Source organism: Callithrix jacchus, chromosome 9 (genome assembly GCF_049354715.1).
Source record: "Callithrix jacchus isolate 240 chromosome 9, calJac240_pri, whole genome shotgun sequence".
NCBI lineage: Eukaryota > Metazoa > Chordata > Mammalia > Primates > Cebidae > Callithrix > Callithrix jacchus.
The window spans coordinates 43,892,338-43,903,437 of NC_133510.1; the positions used below are offsets into that span (position 1 = coordinate 43,892,338).

Below are 11,100 nucleotides of genomic sequence, written 5' to 3' on the forward strand. Positions count from 1 at the left end.
TTCCTATATACCAACAACAGTCAAGCTGAGAGCCAGATAAGGAATGTAGTCCCATTCATAATCGCCATAAAAAGAATAAGATACAAAGAATACAGTTAACAGGGAGGAGAAAGACCTCTACAATGAGAATGATAAAACACTGCTCAAAGAAATCAGAGATGACACAAACAAATGGAAAAACATTCCATGCTCATGGATAGGAAGAATCAATATTGTTAAAATGGACATACTGAGGGAAGGTGTTCTCTTTCCGGGTCCATAGGGAGATGTAGATTTAAGGGCAAGAATTTCCCAGCACCATGCCCTCAACCCATCTCTCTCCATCTGGGAGATTTAATGATTTATGTTTGAATTTCAAGGGACCGGGAAGAAACTAAGAGTCAATCATCCCAGTGGATGTTTAAAGGAACTCCTTTCACTGGCCAGAGGAACTTGGGAAGGTGGGAATGTCTCCCAGGATAAATTCCCCTGCTCCTTCACCCACACCGGATTTCCAGCATTCTGGAATTGCCTCTCACATGCTGGGAGCTCCCTTTCCCCTCTGAGATCTCCCCTCTGGAATCCCTCTTCCACACTCTTCCTGGAAGTTTTTCTCTTCTTCTTTTTTCTCTACCTAAATAAAATCACCTTTCTGCAACACTTCTTGGGTCCGATATTTACTTTACAAGTGTACGGTGCACCTGCAGTGGTCCTGTCGCTTATTCTTTAAGAGATTGGAGACCAAGAACCCACAGCATTCTCTTGGGGGAGCGTGCCTCACCAGCATCCAAGAAAAAAACCCAGTTATAATACTATCCAAAGCAGTTTATAGTTTCAGTACTATTCCTATCAAACTACCAATGACAATCTTCACAAAACTAGAAGATACTACTTTAAAATTCATATGGAACAAAAAAAGCCCGAATAGCCAAAGCAATCCTAAGCAAAAAGAACAAAGCTGGAGGTATCACCATTGCCTAACTTCAAATTATACTACAAAGCAACAGTAATGAAACAGCATGGGAGAGGTAGAAAAACAGACACATAGACTAATGAAACAGAATAGAACTCAGAAATAAGGCTAAAAACCAACAACCATGTGATCTTCAACAAAGCTAACAAAAACAAGCAATGGGGAAAGGACTCCCTGTTCAATAAACAGTGCTGGGATAACTGACTAGCCATATGCAAAAGACTGAAACTGAACCCCTTCCTTACACCATACTCAATAACCAACTCAAAATGGATTAAAGACTTAAATGTAAAACCCAAAACCACAAAAACCCGGAAGACAACCTAGGCAATACCATTCTGGACATATGAACAGGCAAAGATTTCATTATGCAAAACACCAAAAGCAATTGTGCCAAAAGCAAAAATTGATAAATGGGATCTAACTAAACTAAAAAGCTTCTGCACAGCAAAGGAAACTATCAACAGAGTGAAAAGACAGCCTACAGAATGGTAGAAAAGTTTTTGCAAATTACCCATCTGGCAAAGGTCTATATCCAGCATCTCTTTGGAACTTAAACAAATTTACAAGAAAAAAGCAAACAACTCCATTAAAAAGTGGGCAAAGGCACAGAGGGATAGGTACAGTCTGCACCACCCTGGAGCCAAGAGTCTTTCACACCACCTGTCCTTGCACACATACCAAATGGAACAGTGGCCATCCTTTCCCCTCAAACATACTACCTTAACCTCTATCTCTTGGGACTTAGCCTGCCCTTCCCTCTCATTTCCCATTAAGTCTGAGAGGCAAGAGCTAGATTAGGCAAGGAGGTGGTTGGCCAGAGATGGGGAACAGCCAGGTGCCCTAGTCCTCTGATGTTTCCTCCATGCTGCTTACCATCTCCCTAGGTACTCACAGCCTTCTCTTGGGAACAGCTGGGGCCAGTACTGGGTCACCTAGGAGCTCAATCAGCATCTCCTCCTGAGTCCCAGGGCCCCTGCAGTTCCCAGTCTCTTCAGTCCTGCAGCCCTTGCCTCTTTCCCACAGGTTCCACTTTATATCCACCTTTTCCTTTTGTTCAATTTTTATTTTTACTTTTTTAAATTATTAAATGATGTGGTCTATGAAAACAAATAAAAATCTGACGTAGGTTTTAAAAAAAAAAGTGGGCAAAAGACATGAACAGACACTTTTTCAAAAGACATAAATGAGGCCAATAAGCCTATTAAAAAAAGCTCAATATCACCGATTATTAGAGAAATGCAAATCAAAACCACAATCAGATTGCCACCTCATACCAGTCTGAATGGCTATTATTTAAAAGTCAAAAAATAACAGATACTGGCGAGACTGCAGAGAAAACACTGTTGGTAGAAGTGTAAATTAGTTCAACCACTGTGGAAAGCAGTGTGGCAATTCCTCAAAGAGCTAAAACAGGACTGCCATTCAACCCAGTAATCCAATTACTGTGTATATATCCATAGGAATATAAATTGTTCTATTATAAAGACACATGCGTATTTCATTGCAGCACTGTTCACAAAAGCAAAGACACTAGACAAAGAAAATGTGGTAAATAACCACCGTGGAATACTATGCAGCCAAAAAAGAATGAGAACATGTCCTTTGCAGGAACATGGATGGAGCTGGAGGCCATTATCCTTAGCAATCTAATGCAGGAACAGAAAACCAAATACCACATGTTCTCACTTGGAAGTGAGAGCTAAATGATGAGATCACATGGACACATAAAGGGAAACAGCACACATTGAAGCCTGCTGGAGGCTGGAAGATTGGAGAAGGGAAAGGATCTGAAAAAATAATGAATGGATACTAGGCGTAATACTAGGGTGATGAAATAACCTGTACAACAAACCCCTGTGACACGAGTTTACCTATATAACAAACCTGCACATGTACCCCTGAACTTAAAAGTTAAAAATAAAAAGATAGTAGTAGTTCTCTTTTCAGGAAAGAAAAGGAGATGAAAGAAAGAAGGGGCCCAGGTAACTTGCAGTGAAGACTAAAACCTAAGAGCCAACCATCTGGCAGGAACTAGGAATCAGTAAGTTTTCTGGTTCTTACTAATCAGAAGTATGCCATAATTTGCCTTTCAAGGTGATTTAAAAGCTTTGTTGCCAGGAACCAAAAAGAAGATGCATGTATCTTTCCTTTTGTCAAGTAGGAAAATCATCTCTGTGTAAGGCAGGCTGCCTGTGTTCACTGTCCACGCTGCATCATAGACCTTGGAGAGGAAGCCCAGTAGAAAATAATGAAACTTCATGGGCCAATTCTTTCTTTTTTAGTTTTCCTATCCACAGCCAAAGGATACTAACATCAGTTCTTCTATGCATGTCACTAATGATTTTCCATTTCCATGTCTACTCTGTTCCCGGGAAGACACCTTCCCCCAATTTTTTTTTCCTGCTTCTCCAAGAATTATCTTTCCATCAATACTAAAGTTAGCCCCTTCTCTGAAAGCCTTCGGTGGTTCCCTCCTTCATGAACTAGATGTAATTTCTCCCAGCTGTGGGGGAGAAGGCTAACTCCTAACAGCCCATATGTTGTACCATATTCCTATCCTGTATTACAAATATTTTGGCTGCATTTCTCACCGAGCCTAACAGATTTTGTAAGCTCTTTAACCCCTTCACCTGCTTGTTCCACTTCTGCTTCTCTGTTTGCCTAGTAAGTAGTGTGTATTTAATGGATACTTTAAGAATGAAGTAACCCCTTCCACACCTTAAACAAACCATCCTTCATTCAAAATCTGCAAGCCTTTATTAAGCAATTAATAGGTGAAAGAAATTGGAGATTATAAAGATGAGTAAGAACAAATTCTGGCCTCCTAGTAATGTGCAACTTAAAGGTGGAGCTAAGAAACCAAATAACTTGTGGCAAACAGGTACAAGTGTTATCACAGGCACATGCAAAAAACTACAGTGTGAAAATAGGAGGGGAGAATAAATTCAGTTTGGAAGTGACAAGGAAGTTCTGGAAAGGTTGGATGAGGAAAAGGGGAAATCATTTGTTGAAGGTCAGAGTTCATTAAACAGTTTGTAATCATTATCTCATTGAATTCTCACAACCTTCCAAGTTAGGTATTTTACCCCTATTTTACAGATAAGGAAATTGGGGCTCAAAGAAGTTTTAATATTTGGCCAAGTTTACATAGCTGATAAGTAATGAAACCAGAAATCGCAAGCCCAATGGCCTATTTCCAAAGCTTATACTGATTTTCCTACACCAGATCTTCTCCACACATACAAAAAAAGTGACAACTGTGCTCAGCCTTCAAGCCTGATTGGTTAAGATTTTCCAGGCCCATCTAGTGGGAGGGCAGGGGCATTCCAGGAACAGCCAACAGCCTGAGGAAAGGTCTGGAGGTGGGAAAGTGTACACCACGTTGGGGAAAGGCAGGTCCCTTCACATAATTGAGTAGAGGATATATCAGAGGGACAAACGTGGAGGCACTTTGGTCAAGAAGGGTAGTAGATGGTTCTCTACTTTCCCTATGCTTGAAAAATATGATAGTGTATTTCGTCTACTTAAAAATGCATGAAATGTTGTAAGTGAAACATTTTGAATGTCTTGGAAGTGATTGTTTTATTTCAATAGTCTTAACCTTCAATTCTAAATATACTTTAATGCAAACCATAGAGTAGAAAAATGATTCTTTACATTTCCTTTTCCTTTAGACTTCTTTTTCATCTCTCTGTAATGATACTATCTAGAGATTTAAACCATAAGTTTAAAGACTAGAGAAAAGAAATACAAATAATTTAGCTACATAAATATCAAATGTCCTATCATGTCAACCATTTGAGTATTTTCTGGTGAGAATGTTAACACTGTATAACTGAACTGATTTTAAGAAGTTTAAAAATATTTTAAGTTTAAAAATACTCTTTTTTTTCAAGCTGGAGTGCACTGGGACAATCTCAGCTCACTACAACCTCCGCCTCCTGGTTTCAAGCGATTCTCCCACCTCAGCTTCCTGAGTAGCTGAGATTATAGGCATGTGCCACCAACGCCCAGCTAACTTTTGTATTTTTTAGTAGAGAGAGGGTTTCACCATGTTGGCCAGGCTGGTCTCGAACTCCTGACCTCAGGTGATCGGACTGCCACAGCCTCCCAAAATGCTGGGATTATAGGCGTGAGCCACCGTACCCAGCCAGGTTTAAAAATATTTTAAGTTGGGCCAGGCATGGTGGCTCACGCCTGTAATCCCAGCACTTTGGGAGGCCGAGGCGGGTGGATCACGAGGTCAAGAGATCGAGACCATCCTGGTCAACATGGTGAAACCCCGTCTCTACTCAACATACAAAAAAAAAAATTAGCTGGGCATGGTGGTGCATGCCTGTAATCCCAGCTACTCGGGAGGCTGAGGCAGGAGAATTGCCTGAACCCAGGAGGCGGAGGTTGCAGTGAGCCGAGATCGCACCATTGCACTCCAGCCTGGGTAACAAGAGCAAAACTCCGTCTCAAAAAAAAAAAAAAAAAATACAAAAATTAGGCCAGGCACAGTAGCTACTCCTGTAATCCCAGCACTTTGGGAGGCTGAGGCGGGTGGATCACAAGGTCAGGAGTTCAAGACCAGACTGGCCAACATGGTGAAACCCCGTCCCTACTAAAAAATACAAAAATTAGCTGGGCATGGTTGCTCGTGCCTGTAATACCAGCTACTTGGGATGGTGAGGTAGGAGAATTGTTTAAACCGGGACCCGGGAGGCGTCACTGCACTCCAGCCTGGGCTACAGAGCGAGACTCCATCTCAAAAAAAAATACAGAAATTAGCCGGGTATGGTGGTGCACACCTGTAGTCCCAGCTACTCGGGAGCCTGAAGCGGGAGAATCGCTTGAACCAGGGAGTTGGAGGTTGCAGCAAGCCGAGATCGCGCCACTGCACTCCAGCCTGACAACAGAATGAGATGCTGTCTCAAAAAAAAAAAATTTATGTTAAAAAACTGGGTGGGTAAATGGGATATGGTAGCCTAGTGTGATTCAATATAAATAGTATGTGTCAGGGACCAGTAAGTGTGACAGCACCTGACTAAGAGAAGGAAACAGGGTGGGGCAGGGCATGCATAGCTAAGAATTGCATAAATTATCAGTAAATATCTAGAAATACTACACGCTACTACAGAGTATATATATCCCACCTGCAGTCCCAATAACGGCTTACACTGAAGGCTCTTAGTTCCCACAGGCTCTTGCCACTGGGAAGGGGCGAGGCACTGGGCAAGGCAGGGGCTACAGAGGGATGGGATGCTTAGAACCAGGGGAGCCACTCCAGGTAGTAAACCTGAAAAAGCCAGGGCAGGGAATCACTGTCTCACAGAGCAGGCAGATGTCTCAGGTACCTTTGCTTCCTGCAGGCACATGGCATACTCTGAGGCCCCTGGTAATGCTTCTGTCTATGATGATGCTGACTAATGACCCAAATCCCAAGCACCCAAGTAACTCAATTGTCACTGCAGAGAAGTGGAGGTCTTCAATTAATTAAATGGGACAACAGAAACTGGGGCTCCTAGAATGAATTGTTATTGGCTCATTTATGATTTTCTGAACACGAAAAAGAGGGATTTTAAAAGGATGCTACCTCAGTGTCCACAGCACAGAACAACACCATGCTTTTTAGAACCAGGGAGTCATTTCACAACGATAAAGTACACTGAAATCACTCTTATCCTACTGACATTTTGGCTTTCCCTATACATTTTAAACATTAGTTTTTGTTTTTCCTGGAGTCAAACTTTGATGGAGTGTCAGTCCCTCCCCTCCCCTCCCCTCCCCTCCATCTCCTTCCTTCACTCTCTCCTTCTTCCTTTTCCCTCTCCTCTCTTTACTTCACACTTGCCCACCTTCCTTCTTCTCCCTCCTCTCTCAATCTTTCTCGCTTCCCTTCTCTCTTTTCCTCCCCCTTAAATATTAATTAGCCCATCCTAGTTTATCTTGAGTCAAGCATTCCTGGCTAAAATTTTGCCCAAGGATCCATGCCAGGAACAGCAGCTTATGAAAGATTGATTGGGACATGACTTTTGATTTCTGACTCACAAAATGAATTTAAACCACTATAATTGCAGAACTACACATAAAAGAGTTGGATCTTATAATATCATAGGCGAAAACATGAAATGGTAAGAAAAGGGAAGAGGAGAAAGCTGCCCTGCCAATGCCTTGACCCCAGATCATCTCTGGCCAGCAGTCTTGGAAATGTGATGCTCCCCAAGACCACCCTCTTCCTAACTCCAAGGATTCTGGAATCATTTATCAGGAGACCCAGTCACTTGGCAGCATGCTCAATTTCGGTGTTTACCGTCTAAAACAGATGGGATGGGGAAGCCCACAGTTTGGCTTGCACTGTTAAAACAAAAACCTTAGACCCAGTTTTGTAGAGGGCCACCAACTGGCCGGGAGGCCTGTTTATGTTTTCCCTCTGGGGATAGGGAGAAAGAGTAAAAATATACATACATTGTATTTTTCCTAGAGCCTTCCATTGAGAATTTTATTTTCTTTTAGATAAACAGGTGTCTGGAAGTGAGCACACTTGCTCATTAGCACCACCAACTCAGATGAGAAAGAAACCAAAGCAGTATCATTGACCCCCATGGATTTTAACTAGTTGTGTCACATCCTGGCTGTATAAATGTGAGCCAGCCTCAGTTTTCTCATCTGTGAAATGGAGATACCACCTACATCACAAAGCTTCTGTAAGACTAAAGGAAGCACCCCTTGTGAAATGTCTGGGACATCTTAGGTACTCATCAAACCTTCAGGCTCTCCCAGCCTCCACAGAAACATTGCTACCCTTAACTAAGAAAATTCAAGTGTTATTATTCCCAACTTTACATTTGATATGCAAAGAGCAATCTAAAATAGTTAGATAAATAACAATAAACTTTATCTAAAAGCTTGTATGTTCTAGGTCCGTAAGAATTCTCTGGGGAAAGTTGTTCTTTGAATTAGTAGGTGCATTTTCTTCCTTCTTTCTTTCCCCCATCCTTTTCCCCTTCCCCTTCCTCTCTCCTTCCCTTTCTTAATGGACCAGACAGGACTCACCAATTTCACAAAGCAAATTGGAGTTGTAAATTAATAACTACATTAAGCTAATGTTTTATGAAATACTATTTCCTCAGCATCCGGCTAAGCATTTTATTTGTATTCATATCTCATTTAATCCTAGCAATCCTATAAGGTGGACTGCATAGTTATCTCTATTTTACAGATGGGAGAACTTAGACTAAGGGAATTCAAATAACCTGGGTGACACAGACAGTAAAGGGCAGAACTCAATCACAAGACAGAGCAAAAAGGGGGTCAGAGCTTAACACCAGACATGCCATCTTCTATTCTCAACAAAGGGTTTACCTAAAACTACTCATATTCAAATGACGGTATTTCTCAAATCTTCCCACGATCTAAATTCCCACAATTATATTAGAATTTCGAAAGCCACCTCCTCTCATGGCCTTATTTCCGAGAAGTATCTAAAACTCTACCACCTTATTCCAAAAGGAAAGGGGAAAATTAACCGCTTCCCTGAACTTCTCTGCCAATCTTCCTTTGTTATTTCTGTTTTCCTGCCTCCCACTGGTCTTAACAGCTATTTTATAATCATTCCATAATTGTGAGCAGTGGTCCCAAAGGCCCCGTTGTAAGAAACCACAGAATACGGCCGGTGAATACTAGCGAGATGGAGAAAGCACAGCAAACTCCCTACTCTGTTCACAAAAATACCTCAGAAATATATCATCGAACAAGCTAACTCCACTGACGACTTTCCTGAAGCTGCAGTGGTAGAAGGTGTCGCTGACGGAGGGCTGTCGCGGTCCCGGAGTGTAGCCCCCAGTCCACGCGCACCTGCCCGCCTGCGCGCTCCTCCGCGGGGCAGCGGTTCAAGCAGGGAAGCCGCGAGTGTTTTCAGCTCACAGGGGAGTGGTTCGCATGACCCGGGTTCCGTCCACGGCTGCTGACAATTGTTTTACACGAAAGAAAGAAGAGACGTAGAAAGTCCCCGCGGCAGTGCAAGCCTGGCCGACGCCGAGGCGGGCGCCCAGCGGTGGGCGGAGGCGGCTGATCCCATCCCAGGGTGCAGGGTCCGTGGCCGGCTCCCTTTAGCCAATGCAGCTGGCTCGGGACCCAGACAGACACCGCGTCCTGAGCGCCCGCGGCGACCCCGGGTCCCCTCCCCACATCCCGCGCCCTCGGAGGACGCGCTGGGGGCCGCGCCGCACCTGTGCCCCCCGGGGCGGCCTTGTTCCAGCGCCCCTCGGAGGCGACGCCGGGCCGGAGGGGACAGGGGCGGGCGCTTCCCTCTGCGCAGAGCGGGCAGACCTGGCGTCCCAGCGGCGCTCCCAGAGCGTCAGGCGCCGCGCGCCCACCCGGGGCGGCCGTCTCGCAGCCCGCAACCTCACCTCCCGCCGCAGCCTCCTCTTCCGCCGCCATCGCAGGCTCCGCAGCCCCGCGGCTGGCAACATGGAGGAGCCCCGGGCCCGCCCTGCCCCGGCCCAGGCGGAGGCTCCAGAGCGGGGAAGCGGGGACTGGCGGGCCCTGCCCGGTGCCGCGGCGGCCGCCACCGCAGCCCCTGGGCGCGCAGCCGACGCCTCCCCGCAGCCCGGCCGGCCGCGGTTACTGAGCATGCGGACTGGGGCCAGCCGCCCGCCGTTCTGGGCGCCCCGGGGCTCCCCGGCGGGAACGGGACCCGGGCGAAGGGCGGAGTCGCCGCGGACACCGCCCCGCCGAGCCCTCCCACGAGCCGCAAGGCGCTAAAAGGCCAGTTGAGTCTTTCTAGCAACCCGCCCATTGAAAACAGGCTTCCATGCTCTTGGTAGGCTTTGCCCCGGCGTTCCGAAGACTGCAGTTGTAGACCTTCGGGGCAGAGGTAAAGGGTGAATGAAGATCCTTGCACGGCGGGCTAGCGGAGGGCACGGGGCCGGGGTTGGGGAGGGGTTGCTGGACGAGAGACCCTGCTCTTTTCTGCTTAAGGAAGGGCTTAGCTGCAGAGACGAGGGTGTAGAGGATGGAGAGAGGGTCCCCAAGGAAGCCGTTTTGCCGCCTGGAATGGTTGGGTAAATCCAGAAACAAAATCTTTTGGGGATCACTTCACAGCCCTACATCCTTATGGCTAATGTCTAGAATACACTGGTTCGCTGCCCTCCCACTGCTCCCTGTTAAGCGCTCTCTGAATGAAGAGACCCCCTAAACATGGCTGTCTACTCACCTGGCTGCAGGTGGGCTGAGTCGAAAAGAGAGTCAGTGCAGGGTGGTGGGATCAGAGTTGTTTTTATAGGTTTAGGGTAGGCAGTGGAAAGTTACAGAAGTTACAGTTTAGGGAGGTTTTTGCAAGCTGGGAGGGGGTCGTTGGGTCTGGAGTCACGAGGTTGACTAAGCTTGGCTACAAAGTCCAATTGCCTTATCAATTGAGGCAGGAATAAGGAACAATAGAAGAATGTCTCAAGTTAATTAGGCGCTGCAGGGGTGGATCATTCTTCCCCTTTTCATGGTCTTCCAGTTACTAAACATTTTCTGATTCCAGGAGGCCATCCAGAGCTGTATGTGTGGATCATGAGGGTCACCATGGCTCGATTTAGGGTATTGTCTATGGTGTGGCCAGTTTAAAGAAACTTGCAGTCCCTAGACCCAAGTAGGCTTGGTAACCTAGTAGAAGTAGTAAAGGAAAGGCACAATAGAGAAGACACAAAATCAAGCTTTGCAACCAGCCTACATATAATAATTTTCCTACAAGGACTCAATTCCAACGTCTTAACCAGCAGCTTATGTGTCCTCAGGGCAGTACTTAGGGCCATTGTTAGAGTCTGGGCAAGGGGTTTGGAAGTATGTTCCCAAGACGAGTAGGCATGACAGGAGAAAACTGTTGCAGACTTAAGCAGGGGACTAGGACTGTATGCAGCTAGAGGTAAGGGACAGCTGCTGAACACTGTGCTGTCCTCAGTAACACACACCAAGACACATCCCTAATCAAAACCATTCTTGAAACATCTCACCCCTACCTTTGACTTGGAACTCCACCCCAAATTCTGCCAACACCAACTTCTCCTGGCAGCTCAGAAACAGTAATTCCACAGAGGGCTCCCCCGAGTTGTGTTCAAACCTTGGCTTTCCAGACAAGTGTATGCTATTTTGAGGTGGTTTACCAACGGGTAAGA

At 45.6% G+C, this 11,100-nt stretch overlaps 1 protein-coding gene across 6 annotated transcripts in view; it reads right to left on the minus strand.

Moving 5' to 3' along the window:
* Window positions 1–9,602, minus strand: part of BMAL2 (basic helix-loop-helix ARNT like 2) — an 85,507-nt gene extending 75,905 nt beyond the window's left edge. For 4 of the 6 annotated variants that reach the window (XM_035255998.3, XM_054238240.2, XM_078339060.1 and 1 more), the window contains exon 1: window positions 9,349–9,602. In XM_035255998.3, the coding sequence (XP_035111889.1) occupies window positions 9,349–9,379 (31 nt within the window). In that variant the 5' untranslated portion in view covers window positions 9,380–9,602. Of the gene's footprint in view, window positions 1–8,671; window positions 8,993–9,168 lie in introns of those variants that run through there. The other 2 variants (XM_078339059.1, XM_078339062.1) reach the window with 2 other exon arrangements.
* Window positions 9,603–11,100: the final 1,498 nt, after the last annotated feature.